This window comes from Balaenoptera physalus (genome assembly GCF_965194825.1).
Source record: "Balaenoptera physalus genome assembly, chromosome: 3".
Lineage (NCBI taxonomy): Eukaryota > Metazoa > Chordata > Mammalia > Artiodactyla > Balaenopteridae > Balaenoptera > Balaenoptera physalus.
The window spans coordinates 3,726,456-3,749,405 of NC_138890.1; the positions used below are offsets into that span (position 1 = coordinate 3,726,456).

The 22,950-nt window shown below is 49.9% G+C and overlaps 1 protein-coding gene across 2 annotated transcripts; it reads right to left on the reverse strand.

Annotated features, from left to right (window-relative positions):
- Nucleotides 1-254: 254 nt before the first annotated feature.
- Nucleotides 255-17,635, reverse strand: TICAM1 (TIR domain containing adaptor molecule 1). Of its 2 annotated transcripts, none has more exons than XM_082456919.1 (2): nucleotides 17,471-17,635; nucleotides 255-2,770 (listed from the first exon to the last, which is right to left on the reverse strand). In XM_082456919.1, exon 2 carries the CDS (start codon nucleotides 2,625-2,627, stop codon nucleotides 510-512), a length of 2,118 nt encoding a protein of 705 aa, XP_082313045.1. In that variant the 5' UTR covers nucleotides 2,628-2,770; nucleotides 17,471-17,635; the 3' UTR covers nucleotides 255-509. The 2 variants fall into 2 exon arrangements, with proteins under 2 accessions (XP_082313045.1, XP_082313046.1); XM_082456920.1 differs by having other exon boundaries at nucleotides 17,467-17,635.
- Between the last annotated feature and the right edge of the window lie 5,315 nt (nucleotides 17,636-22,950).

Genomic DNA, 22,950 nt, shown 5'->3' on the forward strand with positions numbered 1-22,950 from the left:
TCACAATGTCTTTTCTCTCCACCTTCTCTGGCATTAGAACCAACACTTTTGGCAAAGCACGTGACCCATCAGAAGACTACATTTCCTAGCTTCCCTTGCAGCCGGAGATGGACCATGTGACTACATCCTGACCAATGAAATGAAAGCAAACGTGCACAAATTTTGGCTCCCGTCCCTTTTATGGCAATAGCAGCCACGTTTTTATCCTGACAAATGGCCAGGCAGAGGTCTCCCAGAGGACAATGGCGCTGTCAAAGCATTCAATAAATATTTATTACAATTAAAACACTATACCCATACCTCCAACCCATTCCCCACCACCACGGTCCAGAGAGAGGGAGGGATTGACTGAGAATTTGTAAACACATCCAATTCTGGCTACCTCGAGGGCCAGAAAGTCATGTGGTCAATTTTCCCGGCAGTGTCCTGAAAGTAGCAAACGACCCCATGTTCCACTGACCCCTGGAGATGGGGAATCAAGGCCGAGGTCATCAAGTCCAGTCACTTGGTCATTCCGTTTCTGGCGTCTTGTCCTCGGGCGCCTGCATCCCTCTCTGGTTCCACATGTGGTTGTTGAGTCCCAGTTGTACCATCTGCGCATGGTGTATGATGAGGGGCTGCAGCCCCTGAGAGGGCACGGGTGAAGTCTGTGGGAAGTCCGGGGGCTGCGGGAAGGCCTGGGGCTGCGGGAAAGCCACCGGGGGCTGCGGGAAGGCCGGTGGGGGCATGCCCGCCAGCCAAGGAGGCAGGAGCGGCGGCTGATGGCCCGGCCGCGTGGGAAAGGGTGGTGGTGGGGCTCCCAGGGTCCCCGGTCCCCCAAAGGGCACCTGAGGCACAGAAGGCAGCTGAGTCTCAAATGGCATGTAGTTCCCGAAAGCTACCTGGAGCTTCTCCATCTGCGTCTGGTACGACAGGTAGTTATGGAGGTAAGCCGAGTGCGCGGCACTCCACGCCGCTGCCTGCTGCCACTCACCCTCCAGGTGTTTGCTCTGCTCCTGCAGGGCCCGGATATCCTGTTCCTTCCTCCACTTGGCCTTGCGGGCCCGCAGCTTCTGGGACTTGAAGGTGTTGGCCACCCTCTTGGCGAAGATCGGGGAGTGCTCGTCCAGCCACACCAAGGCGTTGAGCAGGCTGGTCGTGCTGGGGCTGAGCTGGGTCAGGGAACTCTCCAGGGGCAGGAAGGGGATCACGCAATCCTGCCACCCGTGCCGCGTGAGGCTGCTCATCAGAGACTGGTTCGCCTGGTGCTGGCTCAGCCGGCAGTCGAAGTTGGAGGTGAGCAACAGGATGGTGAAGGCCGAGTGGTCTAAGGCGTCCTGCAGGCAGTGCAGCTCGCCGCGCCCTGGCACCTGGAAATCTTCGCAGAACGTGGCGCCGTCGCGCACGCCCAGGGCCTCCAGCCTCTCGCGCACGCGCAGCGCGATGTGCTCGTCAGCGCCAGCGTGTAGCACCACAAAGTTATAGAATTTCTGCTCTGGCGACTCCAGCTCAGGAGGAGGGGGCCCCGGCTTCGAGACGGTGGGGTGAGCCTTAGGAGGGGTCGATGGAGACGAAAAGGGAGGGGACGTTTTGGGGGCTGATGGAGTCGGTGGGCGTGGCTGAGCCGACGGGTAAGTGGTGTCTTCCTCTGAAAGTTGGATTGGCGACTGATCCGCGACAGGACAGGCGTTTCTGGAAGGCGAGGGGAGAGATTTGGGAGCTGCTGGCACATCCGTGCACTCCACCGGGTGGTGAGTGCTGGTTTTCGGAGCTTCCAGGCGGTCGTGCAGGCTGGCGGGGCATGCATCTGCGGCCACCTCGGGAAGCCTGGGGGCTGGGCTGTTTGGCCGCGCCGGGGGCCTGGCAGCCTCCACTGATGGGGGCCAGCTCATCTCCTCGGGCTCCTGGCAGCCCATAGGGGCAGGCTCGGGCACTGGGCTGGGCCGGGGCTTGTCACACAGCTTGCTGGGCCCGTGGGGGCTGTGGTGACTGCTGAGGAGGGCCACGGTGGGCGACTGGCTAATTTCCAAGTTGCTGGCCAGGGAGGCGGGGCTGCCGGTGGATCTCAGGGAATGCCCTCTGCTCCAGTCCGAAAGGTCCTCGATGGGCCGCGGATGGCTGCGGGTCCCGGAGGGTGATGCCGAGGACGGCAGGAGGCACCCCAGATCAGAGTGGAGAGTTTGAATGCCCTCCAGGTCCCTAAGGACCTCCCATCCGCACCGGTCTCGTGCCTCTTCCTGGAGCTCCCCCAGCTGGGGGTCGTCCCTGGACCTGAAAGCACGGATGGCTGCGCGGTAGGCCTCCTCCCGCATTGGCGCTGGACACAGCCTCTCCTCGGCAAGAAGGTGGTACACCCTGGCAACGGCCCGGGACACGTCTGGGGGCTCCTCTGGGGCCTCAGTGCTGTCCACACCAGCCCACTGGCGGGCCACCAGCTTCGCCACAGCGTCCGCCTTCAGCGCCTCCAGGGAGATCCTGGCCTCGGTCTCCTGGCCCAGCTTTAGGAGCACCATGGCATGCAGGAGGTCCGCCCCCCGGCAGCCTGGCCGCAGGGTCTTCAGTTTGTGCTTAAGATACAAGAGCTTATCCTGGCCCGCCGCGCCTAGAATGTCAAAGGCGCCAGAAAGGGACGGGCCTGTGCTGGCCATGGGCGCAGGTGGGTGTGGCCTCCGGCGGCGTGAGAAACACTGGGTGATGGAGTCATGTTCCACACGCCGCCCCCCCTGCGCTGCAGGCCCGGTGTCCCTACCTGCTCACGGGTACTAGGTCCCCTGGGGGCTGCAGAGCAGACCTGTGAAGCAGAAAGATATGGTTATCACCAAAAAGGGGACTCTGGGAGGCGGCCCAGACAACCCCCCACCCCATGCCTTCAAAACCCACCAGACCTATCACCAGACCTTGACCTTGGGCAAGACTTCTCACCTCCACCACCTTCCCTCTCCTCCTCTGCAAGAGGACAGCAGAGGCGCCTGCCTGGTGTCACCCAGCGGGTAGCTGCTACTATTTTCCCCATTCACAGAGGAAGAAGGTGAGCCAGAGAAGTGAAGTCATTTGCCCCAAGTCACACAGCCGGTGATAGATCTGGGATTTGTTTGTTTGTTTGTTTGCTTTGTCCAAAAGGCATGCGGGATCTTAGTTCCCCAACCAGGGATCAAACCTGCACCCCCTGCAGTGGAAGCATAGAGTCCTAACCACTGGACCACCAGGGAATTCCCAGAGCTGGGATTTGAGCCCAAGCTGTCTGGCTCTAGAGGCTGAGGCTATGTGCGTAACCACAAGACTATACTGCCTATAAGGATGATAATAAGCCCACTTATGGGATTGTTTCAGGGAGCTGAGTTGCGTTAACGTATGGAAAGCTCTGAGCCCAATGACTGGAAGTCACTCAGGAAGGGTCAGCCTCCTAGATGGCCCCCAGTGACCCCACATCCTGGTATTCAAGCCTTGGGTGGTCCTTCCAACGTTGTCCCAGAGTTCTGTGAGATCGATAGAATATGGCAGAAGTGATAGGGTGTCACCTGTGACATTAGGTTATAAAAGACACTGGCTTCCTTCTTAGTCACTCTCTCTGTCACTCTGTCGGGGGTAAACCATGATGTGAGTAGCCCTCTGGAAAGGCCCACAAGGGGAGGAACTGAGGCTTCCCACCTCCAGCCACATGGGGGCGCCAATCTCAGACTCCAGCCCCAGTTAAGCCTTCAGATGAGGCAGCCCCGGCAGACAGCCTAACTGCAGCCTCATCAGAGACCTAGAGCCAGAACCACCCAGCTCATCTGCCACCAGATTCCTGATGTTCAGAAACTATATGAGATAATAAATGTTTGTTGTTTTGAAGCCACGAAGTTCTGGGGTAATTTGTTCCGCAGCAATAGCTAACTGATACAGGTCGCGTTATTACTATGATGAGTTAACCATGACCAAGGGCCAGATCTATGCCTAACACTGCTGCTAAGCCCTTTGGAGGCTCTTTCCTCTTCTCTCCATTTCTTGAAAAATGCCAAGCTGGTTCCCACTTAAGGATCTTTGCATGCACTGTTCCCTCTGCTTGGAGCACCTTACCCTAGACCTTTGCCTGGGTGACCTGAAGCTCATCCTTAGCCCCCAGGTACAATGGTGCAACCTCAGGGAGCCCTCCATGCTCACCCCGGTTCTCTATCCCAGTCTATCTCTCCATGTACCCCCACAACAGAATTGGCCACTGGGTGACCTTTTCCTGTGTGTTAAACCTTCCACATCTGTCTGCCTCCCAGTCACCGGGGGCATCAAAGGGTGAGGGTTTGTGGAACCACACAGCAGGTACCTAACAAATACTTGTTGAATGAATGAATCAATGTATGAATAGGGCCAGCAATATTTCCTTCCAATACTGTCGATAAGAAAACAGGCACAGGGCTTCTCTGGTAGCACAGTGGTTAAGAATCCGCCTGCCAATGCAGGGGACACGGGTTTGAGCCCTGGTCTGGGAAGATCCCACATGCCGTGGAGCAACTAAGCCCGTGCGCCACAACTACTGAGCCTGACCTCTAGAGCCCACGAGCCACAACTACTGAGCCGTGTGCCACAATTACTGAAGCCCGCGTGCCTAGAGCCTGTGCTCCGCAACAAGAGAAGCCGCCACAATGAGAAGCCTGCGCACCACAATGAAGAGTAGCCCCCGCTCGCCACAACTAGAGAAAGCCTGCATGCAGCAACAAAGACCCAACACGGCCAAAAATAAATAAATTAAATAAATAAAAATTTTTAAAAATGCTTAAAAAAAAAAAGAAAACAGGAACAAGGATGTCCACTCTCGCCACTTTTATTCAACATAGTTTTGGAAGTCCTAGCCATGGTAATCAGAGAAGAAAAAGAAATAAAAGGAATCCAAATTGGAAAAGAAGAAGTAAAACTGTCACTGTTTGCAGCTGACATGATACTATACATAGAAAATCCTAAAGATGCTACCAGAAAACTACTAGAGCTCATCAATGAATTCAGTAAAGTTGCAGGATATGAAATTAATACACAGAAATGTTTCATTCCTATACACTAACAATGAAATATCAGAAAGAGAAATAAAGGAAACAATCCCTTTTACAATTGCATCAAAAAAATAAAATACCTAGGAATAAATCTACCTAACGAGACAAAAGACCTGTACTCAGAAAACTATAAGATACTGATGAAAGAAATCAAAGATGACACAAACAGATGGAGAGATATACACCATGTTCTTGGACTGGAAGAATCAATATTATCAAAATGACTATACTACTCAAAGCAGTCTACAGATTCAATGCAATCTCTGTCAAATTACCAATGGCATTTTTCACAGAATTAGAACAAAAAATTTTACAATTTGTATAGACACAAAAGACCCCAAATAGCCAAAGCAATCTTGAGGAAGAAAAATGGAGCTGGAGGAATCAGGCTCCCTGACTTCAGACTATACTACAAAGCTACAATCATCAAAACAGTATGGTACTAGCACAAAAACTGAAATAGATATCAATGGAACAGGATAGAAAGCCCAGAGATAAACCCACGCACCTATGGTCAACTAATCTATGACAAAGGAGGTAAGACTATACACTGGAGAAAAGACAGGCTCTTCAATAAGTGGTGCTGGGAAAACTGGACAGCTACATGTAAAAGAATGAAATTAGGGGACTTCCCTGGTGGCGCAGTGGTTAAGGATCCGCCTGCCAATGCAGGGGACATGGGTTCAAGCCCTGGTCCGGGAAGATCCCACATGCCATGGAGCAGCTAAGCCCGTGTGCCAAAACTATGGAGCCTGAGCTCTAGAGAGCCCATGAGCCACAACTACTGAGCCTGCGTGCCGCAACTACTGAAGCCCACATGCCTGGAGCCCATGCTCCACAACAAGAGAAGCCACTGCAATGAGAAGCCCGCCCACTGCAATGAAGAGTAGCCCCCGCTCACCGCAACTAGAGAAAGCCCACGCACAGCAACGATGATTCAACCCAGCCAAAAATAACTAACTAAATTAAAACAAACAAACAAAAAAACCCAATCCCTTAAAAAAATAAAATAAAATAAACTCAAAATGGATTAAAGACCTAAATGTAAGGTCGCACACTATAAAACTCTTAGAGGAAAACACAGGCAGAACACTCTTTGACATAAATCGCAGCAAGATCTTTTTTGATCCACTTCCTAGAGTAATGAAAATAAAAACAAAAATAAACAAAAGGGACCTAACTAAGCTCAAAAGCTTTTGCACAGCAAAGGAAACCATAAACAAAACGAAAAGACAACCCACAGAATGGGAGAAAATATTTGCAAACGAAGCAACCCACAAGGGATTAATCTCCAAAATATACAAACAGCTCATGCAGCTCAATAACAAAAAAAACAAACAATCCAATCCAAAAAATGGGCGGAAGAGCTAAATAGACATTTCTCCAAAGAAGACATACAGATGGCCAAAAAGCACATGAAAAGATGCTCAACATCACTAATTACTAGAGAAATGCAAATCAAAACTACAATGAAGTATCACCTCACACCAGTCAGAATGGCCATCATCAAAAAATCTACAAACAATAAATGCTGGAGAAGGTGTGGAGAAGAAGGGAACCCTCCTACACTGTTGGTGGGAATGTAAATTGGTACAGCCACTATGGAGAACAGTATGGACGTTCTTTAAAAACTAAAAAGAGAGCTACCATATGATCCAGTAATTCCACTCCTGAGCATATACCTGGAGAAAACCATAATTTGAAAAGACACATGCACCCCAATATTCATTGCAGCACTGCTTACAATAGCTAGGACATGGAAGCAACCTAAATGTCCATCAACAGAGGAATGGATAAAGATGTGGTACATATATATATAACGGACTATTACTCAGCCATAAAAAAAGAGTGAAATAATGCCATCTGCAGCAACATGGATGGACCCAGAGATTGTCATAGTGAGTGAAGTAAGTCAAACAGAGAAGGACAAATACCATATCATATCACTTATACGTGGAATCTAAAAAAATGGTACAAATGAACTTATTTACAAAACAGAAACAGAGTTACAGATGTAGAAAACAATCTTATGGTTATCGGGGGGAAAGGCGGGGAGGGATAAATTGGGATACTGGGATTGACATATACACACTACTATATATAAAATAGGTAACTAATCAGGACCTACTGCATAGCACAGGGAACTCTACTCAGTACTTTGTAATGACCTATATGGGGAAAGAATCTTAAAAAGAGTGAATATATGTATATGTATAACTGATTCACTTTGCTGTACAGCACAAACTAACACAATATTGTAAATCAACTCTACTCCAATAAAAATTTAAAAGAAAGAAAGAAAACACACACAGAGAAAAGGTCTTTCCCAAGGACACAGAACAAAGACACCATGGAGAGCGTCCCAAACCCCCGAATTTAAATCCCCAGGCGCTCAATTTATGTCACATTCAGACTTAGAAAAAGCATAGCCTCACGTCCAGTCCAAGGGGCCAAGAACACTTTCTCTGCCCCTCAGCTAGGCCTACTGCCTGTTCCCCGCTGGTGCCCACGTTGGGACCCGCCAAACCCCCAAGACAAGCACAATGCATCTGCACCAGGGACAACTCTATCCCCCCAGGGGACACATGGCGACATCTGGGGACACTTCTGTTGTCACGACTGCGTGGAAAAGTGCTCCTGGCATGGAGTGGGTGGGGTCCAGGATGCAGCTCAACGTCCCACAGTGCCCAGGACAGCCCTCCAAGAGAATGACCCAGCCCCAGATGTTGCTAAGCGCTGACGTTGAGGATCCCTGGTCTAGATGAAGAGCTGATTCATCCATCAACCCCCCTTGCTGATAAATCACAGACGTCACTGTACAAATGACTCAGCTTTTTTTTTTTTTTAATTTATTCTGAGCGGATGTCAGATGGCCCAGGACCAAGGTCAAAGGTTCCAGAGGTGTGACGGGGATGTGACCGAGCAGAGTGGGCAGAAGAGAAGTGGCCGAGAAGCGTCAGAGAGAGAGGTGGTGCCGGGCGGGTGGCGGGGGTGGGTGCAGAGTGGGGGGCGCGGAGGAAGGACGCAAGGAGATGAGCGGCTGTCAGGCTGTTTCGAAAATGGAAGCGGCCTGACATACTGAAATGCTGATAGGGACGGGGAAATAGCAGAGACCCCAGAATGGAGCTGACTTCCTAGTATGGGGGGACACATGATCGGCGGATACATGAGTGAAATTCATGGTATATCACAGTATAAATGCCGCGGAGAAACAAGGAGGGAAGGAGAGTCATGAACTCCAAGAATGGGGGGGGAGGGGTGCAGGTTTTTTTGGGTTTTTTTTGTTTTGTTTATTTATTTGGTTGTGCCGGGTCTTAGTTACGGCACGTGGGCTCCTCAGTTGTGGCACGCGAACTTCCAGTTGCGGCATGCATGTGGGATCTAGTTCCCTGACCAGGGATGGAACCCTGGGCCCCCCTGCACTGGGAATGTGGAGTCCCAGCCACTGTGCCACCAGGGAAGTCCCTGTGTGCAGTTTTAAACAACATAGTTTAGGAAGGTCTTGATGACAAGAGAGATTTCGACAGGACATAAACATGGGGAGAGAGCGGGGACATCTGAAGGAAGAGAGATCTAGGCAGAGGAAACAGCCCATGCAAAGGCCCTGGGGCAGGACCATGCCTGGTGTGTTGGAGGAACAGCGAGAAGGCCTGTGTGTCTGGAGCAGAGTGAGCGAGGGGGGAGAGAGGGAGGAGGGGAGGGCAGGGAGGGGACGGGGCAGGTCGTGCAGGAACTTGTGGGCCTGAGTAGGGGGAAAGGGGGGCACTTGGGCTTTTACCTGAAAACCTAGAACCACCTCGACCTGTCTAAATGCCGTGGTCTTGCCTCATGTGTGCTGCCAAGAAGGAAAATGGGCTCAGTGGGACCACATCTGCTAACTTTTCAAGAGAAGCCAGAAACGCAGATTTTCAGGAATCTGCTCAGTTGTGTCAAGTTAGCAATCGATTCAAATGTTTTAAAGAGACCTTGTGAGCTTAAAAAAAAAAATGGCCAATGTGCCATCCACCGAGTAAAAACTCTGAACATATTTGTTGCAAATAATAAATAAAGGAAGTGTGTGAAGAGGCGAAAGTTATACATACACAGCATTCATTCATTCATTCAAGAAGTAATTTTCCAGCATCTGCCATGTCTTGGACACTGAATGTATCAGGACAGAGAGGAGACTAAAACAGGAATACTCTTCCCTCTTGGAGCTGACAGTCCCGTGGGTGTATAAATTGTATACAGTATAATATTATTATATATAATATATGGCAAAAGCAAAGCAACAAAACAAATTCCATCCACTACAGTGAAGGTTGACATTTCCATGTTTCATTTGTAAAGAGTCAGTACTAAAGTCGTAACTATAAAAAGAAGGAAGATAATTATTGCTTAAGTGCTTCCTTAGTTCCTGAATTATTTTTCCACAAAGAAAGACTAAATATGAGCCATATATTACTGCAGAGAAGAGTTCCTTTTTTCTTTTCATAAACTTTTTTGCTTCTTTCAAAAACAAATATCAATATTTGTTACGGCAACAAAGTGGGTATACGTATATATAATATACAACCTAGTATATCATATCTCTTAATTGCCCCACTGGCCTTCCCGCTAACCTTCAAACTTGCCAGGCACAGTCCTGCCTCAGGGCGTTTGCACTGGCTGCTCCTTCTGCCTGGAACACTGTTTCCCCCATGTATCCCCACAGCTCACTCCCTACCTTCCTTCAGATTTTTGGTCAAGCCTGCCCCGATGACACTGTGCACAACTCCCTAGGAAGGGGTCACAAAGTATGGCCCATGGGCTGTTTTAGTAAGTAAAGTTTTCTTGGAACACAGATACGCTCACTCATTTACACAGGGTCCATGGCTGCTTTGAGGCTACAACGGCAGAGCTGAGTAGCTGCAACAGACACCACGTAGCCCATAAAGATGAAAATATTCACTCTCTGGTCCTTTCCAGAGAAAAGTTTGCCAACACCTGGGCTACGAAACAGGCATATGATTTTTTTTTTTTTTTTCCCCATTCCATAGAGGGGCAAACTTAGACTGCACAGCTAACGACGGGCAGAACAGCCCTATGGCACCAATGTTTGTAACCCTAAGACCAGATGCCTGTCTCTCCGGCCCATATAATTATTACGGGGCATAACTGGCTGTTATTGGTTCAACTGGGTTCCCCTCTCACCAAGTTCAGATGTTAAAACCCTAACCCCCAGGACCTCAGCATGTGACTACATTTGGAGATTCTTTACAGAGGTAATCAAGTTAAAATGAGGTCATAAGGGTGGGGTCCTAATCCAATAAGACTGGTGTCCTTATAAGAAGGGGAGACTAGGACACAGACACCCACAGAGGGAGGATCATGTGAGGACATGGGGAGAAGACAGCTGTCTGCAAGCCAAGGAGAGAGGCCTCCGAAAGGAACCAACCCTGCCGACACTTTGATCTTGGACTTCCAGCCTCCAGACCGTCAGGCAATAAATTTCTGGTTTTTAAGCCCCCCGGCCTGTGGGACTTTGTTATGGCAGCCCCAGCTCCGTGTGGCTACTGAGTACTGGAAATTTGGCTACAGCTACCGGGGAGAAAGTAAATATTAAATTTTATTCATATTTAATTCATTAAAATGGAAAAACTGGGGCAGTGTTAAAAAAAAAAAAAATGTTCCCCCATTAAACCCAACTTTGGGGACTTCCCTGGTGGCACAGTGGATAAGACTCCGTGCTCCCAATGCAGGAGGCCCAGGTTCGATCCCTGGTCAGGGTACTAGATCCCACATGCCGCAACTAAGAGTTCACATGCCGCAACTAAGGAGCCCGCCTTCCACAGCTAAGACCCGGTGCAACCGAATAAATAAATAGATATTTAAAAAAAAATAATTATCAAGGCTTTACCGTGTGTAAAGTACAATGCATTTATATAATTGTATGTATTAAAAAATAAATTCTGTAAGTACTATTATCTCCTCTTTAAAAAAAAAAACCAACTTTGTTTTGGTAGGATCAGATTTCACTTAAACTGTTAAAAATGTAGCATCTGAATTGAGATCTGAAAAAATACACACCAGATCTTGAAGAATTAGTACGAGAAAAGGTATGTAGGGCTTCCCTGGTGGCGCAGTGGTTGAGAGTCTGCCTGCCAGTGCAGGGGACACGGGTTCGAGCCCTGGTCTGGGAGGATCCCACATGCCGCGGAGCAACTGGGCCCGTGAGCCACAATTACTGAGCCTGCGCGTCTGGAGCCTGTGCTCCGCAACAAGAGAGGCCGCAATGGTGAGAGGCCCGCGCACCGCGATGAAGAGTGGCCCCCGCTTGCCGCAACTAGAGAAAGCCCTCGCACAGAAACGAAGACCCAACACAGCCATAAATAAATAAATAAAAGAGTTTTATCATTTCTTCTCTATCTGAATATTCTAGCCAGACAATATCTACTACACTACCAAAGGAAAAAATAACTCTCTAAAAAAAAAAAAAAAAAGAAGGAAAAGGTATGTAAAGGCCACAGCTGGATTGGAAGCCAGGCTGCCTGGCCCTAGAACCCACTGAGCCTGTGGTCTCCAAAGTGTATCGCCAGAGATTCCAGCTTACATTTAATTGAAACAGCCCCTGAAATAAGCTCATGGCCAGACTACTCCTGGAAGAAAGTGGAGGACAGACGTTGTTGCCATAATGCAGGCACAAGTGAGTAGTAAGAGAAAGGCAAAGTGGGGCTTCCCTGGTGGCGCAGCTGTTCAGAATCCGCCTGCCAATGCAGGGGACACAGGTTCAAGCCCTGGTCCGGGAAGATCCCACATGCCGTGGAGCAACTAAGCTCATGCACCACAACTACTGAGCCTGCGCTCTAGAGCCCATGAGCCTAGAGCCCGTGCTCCGCAACAAGAGAAGCCACCGCAGTGAGAAGCCCGTGCACTGCAACAAAGAGTAGCCCCCGCTCGCCGCAACTAGAGAAAGCCCTCGCACAGCAACGAAGACCCAACGCTGCCAAACAATAAATAATAAAAATAAAATAAATTAATTTAAAAAAAAATAAGAGAAAGGCAAAGTGTATAGTTTCTCCTATCTCTGATGTGAACTTGCTGTCGGCAACAAAATGGGATAAAAACGATGACGATCAGGTGGGACCACAAGTCAGCCAAAACTTACTGAAATATCAAAACTCCCTGAAGTATCAGATATCTCCCTCTACAGCAATGACCCTCAGATCAACTGTTCTTTCCACCTCTCAGTGGCTCCTGGGAACAGCTGCGTGTATAGTAACTTAAAAAGAAAAAAATCACTGGAAACTCTACTCAGTACTCTGTAATGACCTATATGGGAACAGAATCTGAAAAAAGAGTGGATATATGTATATGTATAACTGATTCACTTTGCTGTACAGCAGAAACTAACACAACATTGTAAATCAACTATACTCCAATAAAAATTAATTAAAAAAAAAAAGATGGATGAACCTAGAGACTGTCATACAGAGTGAGGTAAGTCAGAGAGACAAAGACACATGTATATTAACACATATATGTGGAATCTAGAAAAATGGTACAGATGAACCTATTTGCAAAGCAGAAATAGAGACACAGATGTAGAGAATAAACGTATAGACACCCGGGGGGCAGGGCAGGTGGGATAAATAGGGAGATTGGGACTGACATATATACACTACTATGTATAAAACAGATAACTAAGGGGACTTCCCTGGTGGTCCAGTGGTTAAGACTCCATGCTCCTACTGCAGGGGGCCCGGGTTCGATCCCTGGTCGGGGAACTAAGATCCCGCATGCCACATGTCACAGCCAAAAAAAATAAAGTTAAAAAAAATAGATAACTAATGAGAACCTACTGTATAGCACAGGGAACTCTACTCAATGCTCTGTGGTGACCTAAATGGGAAGGAAATCCAAAAAGGAAGGGATATATGTATACGGAGAGCTGATTCACTTTGCTGTACAGCAGAAACTAACACAACATTGTAAAGCAACTATACTCCAATAAAAAAGAGAGAGAAAATCAATCACATGGTGACATGCACCCTCCAATTTTTAACGAATAAAGGACACAGCTGATAAAGTGTGAAGGACGGGGCATGAACGGGGCCAGACATTAAGTTCTGCATCATGCACTGTTCACTCTGAAAATTCAAGTTCAGTACTTAGGATCTGTGTCCTATTCTGAATTCAGGTTCTAGGTCAATAAAATGTTAGAAGGAAGAAAAGTTCACCAACTCCCGCAACTACACCACGGGCAGCAGTGTGAGAAGAAAATTTGAATTAGCTGCCAACGCTGAACAGAGGAGGTGCTGTGTGAAAACTCTGGTGTTCTGGGTTCTCTTGGAATCCAGACGGTCAGCAAGAACAGAGTGGCAGCTGCCCTTGTCCTGCCCTTGGCCACAGCCTGCCCCCTTTATGGGGCACCCACCCGAAATGAGTCAGCTACAGGGCAAGAGAGAGCAGTGGGTGGGAGCATGCGCTTGGGGTTCAAATCTCAGGCGTATGCCTTCCAGGCTGTGATCTTGGATAGGCCACAAGCACATTGGTGCCTCAGTCTCCTCCTTTGTGGACTGGGTACAAGGATGAGCTCTTCCTGCGAGGACCGCCGTAGGTCGCATGAGTTAATCCGTGTAGAAATGGCACAGAGCAGTGCCTGGCACACCCTCGGTGCTCCATGAGCCTTAGGGTACCTGACGGCTGTCTGCCCCCAGCAGCACCCGAGCTGGAGGCCCCCGCAGCAGAGGCTCAGGGCTGGGCTTGTGGAAAATCTCACAGCCAGACTCAGAATCAGCCAAGCAGGGACTTCCCTGGTGGTCCAGTGGACTCCCGGGGACTTCCCGGGTGGCACAGTGGTTAAGAATCTGCCTGCCGACGCAGGGGACACGGGTTTGAGCCCTGGTCTGGGAAGAATCCACATACCGCAGAGCAACTAAGCCTGTGTACCTAGAGCCCGTGCTCCGCAACGAGAAGCCACCGCAATAAGAAGCCTGCGCACCGCGACAAAGAGTAGCCCCTGCTCACCGCAACTAGAGAAAGCCCGCGCGCAGCAACAAACACCCAACACAGCCAAAAATAAATAAATAAAATAAATAAATAAATAAAATTAAAAAAAAAATACGCTCCCAATGCAGGGGGCCCAGGTTCGATCCCTGGTCACGGAACTAGATCTGCGTGCTGCAACTAAAGATCCTGCGTGCCGCAGCTGAGACCCAGCGCAGCCACGTAAATAAATATTAAACGAATAAAAGAATCAGCCAGGCAGGCCCTCCCCTGCCTGCACTCCTGGCAAATTGCCTAAAGTCACACCGTGTTTCTGCTCCATCTCCCTGCCCGCCAGCCTGAGCCCCCGACGCAGCGCCCCCTCCCCAGACACTGTGCCCTGGCATGTCCCCCGTCCACTCCATCTGCCCTGCCCACCGGCCACCTCAACCTTCCGGAAACCTGGCTTTCATTCTGCCCACCTTCCACAGCCTCCAGGGCAAAGTCCACTCTGCACCTGACAGTGGGTGCCGGGGACGGCGGGGTGGGGGTGGGGGAAGCACCCACCGGGGTAAGGGACCCGGCTCTGCCACCTCTCAGCTGGTGGAGGCTGTCTTCTCAGCCTCAGTTTCCTCACGTGTAAAACCAGCAGGAGAGTGGCCCTCGTCCGGAGCGAGAGTTCAGAATAACAATATAAGAAACCGTACAAATCAGAACTAAATACTGGCAGAATTTCTTTTTTCTCTTCTTTTTTATTTGTTCACCAAATCTGGATTCTGCCTACCCCCTCCTCTCCTGTCTACACTCTTGGGCAATCTCTTCACGCACAGAGGGAATATTAATTGAGCACCTACTGTGTGCCAAGAGTTATTGTAGGTGCTGCTGCAGACCCCAGGCCCTCTTGGAGCTCACAGTCTAGTTGGGGGAGACCCGGGATGAATGAGAAAGTAGTTCATTGCAGAGAACGGAAAGAGCCATCAAGAAAATGAGCCGGGGCTTCCCTGGTGGCGCAGTGGTTGAGAGTCTGCCTGCCAATGCAGGGGACACGGGTTCGAGCCCTGGTCTGGGAAGATCCCACATGCCGCAGAGCAACTAGGCCCGTGAGCCACAACTACTGAGCCTGCGCGTCTGGAGCCTGTGCTCCGCAACAAGAGAGGCCGCGTTAGTGAGAGGCCCACACACTGCGATGAAGAGTGGCCCCCACTTGCCGCAACTAGAGAAAGCCCTCGCACAGAAACGAAGACCCAACACAGCCATAAATAAATAAATAAATAAATTTTAAAAAAAAAGAAAATGAGCCAGGGTTGGGGAGGAAGGCAAGGACTGGGGGAAAGGCTGCCAAGAACTGGAGATCAATGGAGACCTCTGGGAGGAAGTGACACACGGGAGCTGAGACCTGAAGGAGGTGAGGGAGCAACTCAGGTGCAGATCTGGGGGAAGAGAGTTTCAGGCCGTGGGCACAGCATGTCCAAAGGTCCTGGGGCGGGACTGGACCTGATGTGTTGGAGGAACAGCGAGGAGGCACGTGTCTGGAGCAGAGTGAGCGAGGGGGAGAGAGGGAGGAGGGGAGGGCAGGGAGGGGACGGGGCAGGTCGGGCAGGGCCTTGTGAGATGGAGGAGGGAGCCCTGGAGAGCTACATGCAGAGCTGGGAGGGGACCTAACTCAGGTGCTCACAGGTGCCCTCTGGCTACTTCAGCGAGGACAGATTCGGGGGTGGGGTGGTGAGGGCAGGAGAGAGGGTGGGGAGGGGACATGGGTGGAGGTGACCATTGGCTCAAGCAAGCAACGATGGAATCCAGACCAGGTGGTGATCTCCAGGAAGGATCTCCGGAGACCAGCACACAGTAGGTATACTTACATAAATAAATAAGTATACCTTATAAATAAATACTTATTGGCTGAATAAATCAGTGAGTGGACAGAGCAGTGCCTGGCACACAGTAGGCACCCAATAAATGTTTTCTGTTTGAATCCTCCCTCCCCAAGAAGACAGCCTAATCGGCTCCTACCAGGACTGGCACATAGTAGGGGCACACTTCACTCCTTTCGGTTAATTAAGAAATGTTGCAGGGGACTTCCCTGGTGGTCCAGTGGCTGAGACTCCACGCTCCCAACGCAGGGGGCCCAGGTTCCATCCCTAGTCAGGAAACTAGATCCCACATGCATGCCACAACTAACAGTTCTCATGCCACAACTAAAGATCCCGCACGCCACAACAAAGATCCCACATGCTGCAACTAAGACCCAGGGCAGCCAAATAAATATTTTTTAAAAAATAAGTGTTTACTGAGCACCTACTATGTGCCGGGCACTGTGCAAAGCAAAGGACAGCGCTGCGAGTTAAGACTATTTTGACTGCCTGTTTACCAGTAGAAAAGGGAGGCACAGAAAGGTAGAGTGATTTGCCCGGGATCACACAGGTAGAAAGTAAAGGGGCAGTAATTTAAACCAGGCAGCGTGGCTGCAGGGCCCCTGCCTTTATTCACTGAGCACCTACTATGTGCAGTACCCCTCCCATGCCTGGATCTGAGGAATCCTCAAGCCTGGCCAAGGTACCGGATAGCTGCCCTCTGCATTTGGCACACATTACTGTGACAGGTCACACTTTTGCTCCCTGTTGCTCCATGAGGACACTATTTGGCCCCTACTGTGTGCCCAGCATACTGAACAGTGTCTCCTGGCACACAGGAGGTGCTCCATAAATGTTTGTTGAAGAATGAATGAATGGCCCTTATTCGGAGGAGGACACAGAGGCCCAGGCAGGTTCTGGAGCCTGGGGCACCTACCAACCCTCCTCCAAACTCTGGAACCCAGACCTCAGCCTGCCTGGGTCACACTGTGGTGTCCCCTCCCCCAAACCCCTGCCTCAGCCGCAAGGAGAGGAAAGGAGCACAGGTACCCTGAAGAAGTCCTGGGCCCAGCCGAGTGGTGCCATCGGCCTGGGCAGACTTGGATCGGCTCCTGGGCAGGTACCAACCAACCCCGTTCCCCACGGGAAGGGGTGGGGAGCGGGGAGGGGGGGGGGTTGAAGATTCCCCGAGACCCATCTCAGCTGATGGATGGGACCCGCTGAGGGAAGAGCGCTCCCCCAGTGGGAGGGGGGTCACGGAAGCCCCTGGATAAAGTGGGGATTCGGGGCCCTGGAGGAGCTGGGGGAGCGGCAGTCGGGGGTGGCGATCACCGGGAAGGAAGAACAGGGGCTGGGGCAGAGAGAGCGCCCCGTTTGGGGAAGAAATCAGAAACGCGGAGGAGGAAAGCGGTATTGGAAGGTAGTACGTCATGTTGGGGAGGATTCGGGGTGTTGGGGAAGAGTTGGGGGGGTGGGGAGGACTTGGGCCAGGGAGGGGAGTTGGAGCATTGGGGGGCGGTGAGCACTGAACACGCGGCGCAAGGACGTCCAAAGCACCCAGTGCGGGGCAGCTGGCTTCGAACCCTGGCGAGGGGCGCGGGCAGCCGGGCCCCCTGCAGGCCTGCGGGGGTCCCCTGCCCCTCCCCAGCCGGCCCTCGCCCCTTCCTCACCTACCAGGGATCCGGGGGCGGCTGGCCGCGCCGCTCGTGTCCTCGGGGCTGGGGCTGGTGGCCGGACGGCCTAGTGGCGGTGCCAGGGGATGGCAGAGCGCGAAGGGCGCGCTGGTGGCTCCAGGCGCACGGCCTCCGACCGCCCCTTCCGCGTCCGGAGGGGAGGGAGGAAGGAGGTGAGATCACGCTTTCCGAGCGGGACCGGGAAAGTCCCTGAGACGCCCCGAGCGACGCCCTCTGTCCCTCCGCCGGCTACCACTTAGGGGACGTTTTGGCACCTCCGGGGTGCCCGGGCGCTGGGGACCACAACAGGGGTCAAGGGTGACAACAGCCCTCGGGAGCCCACCGTCTAGTGAGAAAGAACTACAGTGTTTAAATTAGTTAATCTCAATTAGTAATGAATGTTTTCCAGGACACCGAACAGAGGGGATGGGATAATTGGGTGGGACGGGGGTGGGAATCATGGCCACCCTGGAGGGATTTGGGGACGCCCATGTGGTTGGAAAAGGGACAGTAAGATGGCATACCTTTTTGGCCGCGCAGTGCAGCTTGCAGGATCTTAGTTCCCCCACCAGGGATTGAACCTGGGCCCTCCGCAATGAAAGCACGGAGTCCTAATCACTGGACCGCGAGGGAATTCCCAAGATGGCATATCTTGAAGCTGCAAACATGACGTTTTAAAATTCACAGGGAGCAGAACTAACTAAAGCCTGTAACTAAAAAATAAAAATATATATAAAATAAAATTCACAGGGGTCCTGAACCCAGGGCTTACATATCTATTGGGCATAGTTATATCACGGTGCTCAGAGCCCGTCATACTTCTGGGACCCACGAAAATGTTTTCATTTCTCTTAAAATCAGAAAGGAAAAAAAAAAAAAAGGAAAATGAATATAATCCAGCCTGAATTATGTGTGTCTTTATACCAACACAGTTGTAAAATGTAATTTAATTTTTTTTTTAGTTGAGGAAGAGGCCCACAAAAGCCATAAATAATATACCTTTGGTTGGGCCCCTTTGTCACCTGGAACCTCTTGTCAAAATACCATTTGCTATAGAAAACAAACTTCTGGTTACCAAAAGGGAAGGGGGTGGGGGGAGGGATAAATTAGGAGTCTGGGATTAACAGATACACACTACTATATATAAAATAGATGACCAGGTTTTCCCTGGTGGTCCAGTTGCTAAGACTCCGTGCTCCCAATGCAGGGGACCCCGGTTCGATCCCTGGTCTGGGAATTAGATCCCACATGCTGCAACGAAAGATCCCGCACGCGGTGATGAAGATCCCGTGTGCCACAACTAAGATCTGGAGCAGCAAAATAAATAAATATTTTTAAAAATAATAAAATAGATAACCAACAAAGTCCTACTGTATAGCACAGGGAACTATATTCAATATCCTGTAATAACCTATAATGGAAAAGAATCTGAAAAAATATATATATATATATAAAACTGAATCAGTTTGCTGTACACCTGAAACTAACATGACATTGTAAATCAACGATACTTCAATTAAAAAAAAATACCATTTGTTAGATGCATCAAGCCCAATATAGGAGGTTACAGGGAAGTCCATTATGTTGAAATATACTTATTAAAAATTTCTTTAACAACTTAGTGATCCATCCTTGGATGAATGGGGGGTCCACCCACACAATGGAATATTATTCAATGTTGAAAAGGAAGGAAATTCTGACACAGGCTACAATGTGAATAAACTTTGAACACATTGTGCTCAGTGAGATAAGCCAGAGAGGGAGGGACAAACAGTGTGATTCCACTCACAGGAGGTCCCTAGGGAGGTCAAATTCATAGAAACAGAAAGTAGGTGGTGGGTGCCACCAGCTCAGGGGAGGGAGACAGTGTTTCATGGGGACAGTTTCAGTTTGCGAAGATGAGAAAGTTCTGGAGACGGATGGTGGGGAGGGTTGCACAACAATGTGAACGTGTTTAGTGTCACTGAGCTGTGCACCTAAAAATGGTTAAAAGGTGGTACTTCCCTGGTGGTCCAGTGGTTAAGACTCCCACTTCCACCACAGGGGATGTGGGTTCAATTCCTGGTTGGGGAACTAAAATCCCATATGCCACACCGTGCAGTCGAAACCAAAAAAAAAAAAAAAAAAAAAGGTTAAAAGGTAAATTTCATGTTTAGTATATTTTACCACCACAAAAAATTGTTTTCAAATACTTGCAAGACAATCACTTCAAAAAGATTTTTGAAATAGAGCTATACCGAAACAAACAAACAGGGCTTAGGGTTCCACCTCTGTGTGTATTACCACATTAACAAAATCTAATCCCCACAGTGATTTTTCAGTAATAATGAGGGTCAGCTGTATTTTGAGTCACCTGCAGCAGTGTGCTCTGATATGGAAATGCCTGTGGTTTTCTACCAGAAACAAAGCCACAGGTCCTTCATTCATAATTGAGGAAATGGCAAATATCAGTTAGAGTCAGTGCAAATAAAGATGTGAGGGTTTTTTCCCGTCGGTTCATTGGACACCCTGAATTTCATCATTAGCTCTCCCAAGCAGTGCATGGATTCCAGGCCAAAGTTCACTGAAAGGTTCTTGGGAGGGAAATGCAAATGGTAGTTATCAGGGTGCTAAGTCCCCCACCCCCGCCCTGTCCCCCCACCTCAGTGCCTCTCTTAGTGCCTGCCGCCTGTGAGGGAGAAATTTTCTTGAACGGCTACTGTGTGCCAAGCATGTCTAGGCTCTGGGGATCCATCGGGGTGGGGGTGGGGGAAGAAGTGGTCCCTGCCTTTAGGGCCTCCTGAGCTGGAGGCAGAGAAGGCATGAAACCCATCTTCCCATGCCTCTCCACCCCACACCCATCACCAATTTTTGGAGCGTCCATTAGGTGCCTGTTCCCAGGCCAAACACATCTTGGTGGTCATCTGATCCATGTCTTTTATTAATTTATTTATTTTTTGGCTGCGCTCTGTGGCATGTGGGATCTTTAGTTCCCCGACCTGGGATTGAACCCGTGCCCCCTGCAGTGGAATCGTGGAGTCTTAACCACGGGACCGCCAGGGAAATCCTTATCCATGTCTTAAAACAACTGTTCCTGGTAGGTTTGACTGTGCCCATTTTATAGGTGAGAAAACTGAGGCTCAGAGACGGTAACACGGCTGGAACACCCGAGGTTTCCACGGGAAGCCATGGGCTGCAGATGGATAAATTTGACCACCTGCAGACAGGTGTGGTTGTGCACCTCCCTTCATTTAAAGAAAAAAGAAGGTCCTGGTTGAGGTCCACATTCCTACTCCCACTTGGGGGCCCATTCGTTCCGTTTTCCGCTTTTGCACACATGTTTACACACGTCCATGAATGTGATATTTAGTATCCTTTGGTCTGGCTTTGTTTTTTATTCAAATTGGACAGAAGTCAGCAAACTTTTTTCTGTAAAGGACCAGCTAGTAAAATATTGTCGGTCTTAGGCACCATAGTGTCTTTATTACAACTACCTATGCTGCCACTGTAGCCCCAAAGCAGTCACAGGTGATACCTCAGTAAATGGGTGTCAGCTGTGTGTCAATAAAACTTTACTTACAAAACCAGGTGGCAGGGACTTCCCTCGTGGCGCAGTGGTTAAGAATCCGCCCGCCAGTGCAGGTTTGATCCCTAGTCCGGGAAGATCCTACATGCTGTAGAACAACTACACTGGTGTGCCACACACAACTACTGAAACCCGCGCACCTAGAGCCCGTGCTCCGAAACAAGAGAAGCCACCGCAATGAGAAGCCTGCACACCTCAACGAAGAGTAGCCCCTGCTCTAGAGAAAGCTGGCGCACAGCAACAAAGACCTAAGGCAGCCAAAAAAAAAAAAACCAACCAGGCCACAGGCCAGACAGTGGCCGTGGTTTGCTGGTTTGCTGACCCTGGATATAGATGGTATCAATACTTAGCTTTATTCTGCTGAAGATGTCTCCAACATTTTTCTAAGCCAATATATGTAGCCCGACGTTGTTCTTTTTTTTCTTTCGGCTGTGCCCACGCGGCTTGCGGGATCCTAGTTCCCTGACCGGGGATCGAACCCGCGCCCCCTGCAGTGGAAGCACAGAGTCCTAACCACTGGACCTCCAGGGAAGTCCCCCAACCTTGTTCTTTTTAAGTGTATTATGGTCTCACTAAGCATTGCCATATCACGGTTTGTTGAGTCGCCTGTCATTGGACACGCTGGTGCCTGCCACTCTTCCCCCCAGGCAGGCATTAACACCTTATAAGTTGGTGGTTATGAACAGTGCGGGGGTGGGGTGGGGGGGAGGGTAGTCTGAGTGCTGGGTTCAAATCCTTATTCTGACACTTGCCGTGAGGTGGGGCCACAGGGGGGCCCGCTGAACCCTGCCTCAGTTTCCCTCTCTTGTTAACACAGCGATCATTACAGCACCTGCCTCTTGGGGTTGATAAAAAGGATTAGGTGATGGGACTTCCTTGGCGGTGCAGTGGTTAAGGCTCTGCGCTTCCACTGCAGGGGGCACGGGTTCCATCCCTAGTCAGGGAACTAAGATCCTGCATGCCTTGGGGCCAAAAAAAAAAAAAAAAAAAAAAAAGGGATTATGTGACTCCGTTGACAGGGTTTCTCTAGGGTGGCTGCAAAGAAAGGGAACTTCTAGGACTTTTCAGACGTGGAGTACGTTCTCACTCTTACTAAACACCGCCAGATTTTGTCCAAAACAGTGTCCCTGTTTGCACTCCCCCCGGAAGTGAGCAAAAGGGCAAAAGGGCTCATTTCCCCCACCGCCACCTCATGCTACTTTCTCTATCTTAATTTGTGTTGACGTGTAATTCATAGGCACCAAAGTCTATAAAGCTTAAAGGGACAGACTGCTCAGTGGTTTTTTTTTGGGTATGTACACACTCCCTGTAGCCAACTCCCTGATTGAGATATAGAGGTCATTTCCATCCCCTAGAAGTCCCCAAAGTCCCCTTCTCCATCCCTACCCACCGGGCAACCACCCTTCTGGTTTCTCATCATAGTTTAGGTTTTTATTTTTTTTATTAATTGAATTGTTTATTTATTTTTGCTGCATTGGGTCTTCGTTGCTGTACGCAGTCTTTCTCTAGTTGCGGCAAGCAGGGGCTACTCTCTGTTGCGTCATAGTGCAAGGGGTTCTTGTTGTGGTGGCTTCTCTTGTTGCGGAGCACGGGCTCTAGGCCAGGGGGATTCGGTAGTTGTGGCACACGGGCTTAGTTGCTCCGCGGCATGTGGGATCTTCCCGGACCAGGGCTTGAACCCATGTCCCCTGCATTGGCAGGCAGACTCTTAACCACTGCGCCACCAGGGAAGTCCCATAGTTTAGTTTTGATTTTGAAACTTCATCAAAAGCGAATCAGTGTGCGGATGCGTTTGTGTCTGCCTTCTCTCACTCAGCATCATGCGTGTGAGTTTCAGCCACATTGTCGTGAATATCAGTAATTCACCCTTGTTCACATCTTCTATGGACTGGGAGAAATATTTAAGTCTAAGCAGT

Excerpts from the sequence above, each read along its gene's own strand:
- TICAM1 (XM_082456919.1), bottom strand. The coding sequence starts at position 2,627 with ATGGCCAGCACAGGCCCGTCCCTTTCTGGCGCCTTTGACATTCTAGGC.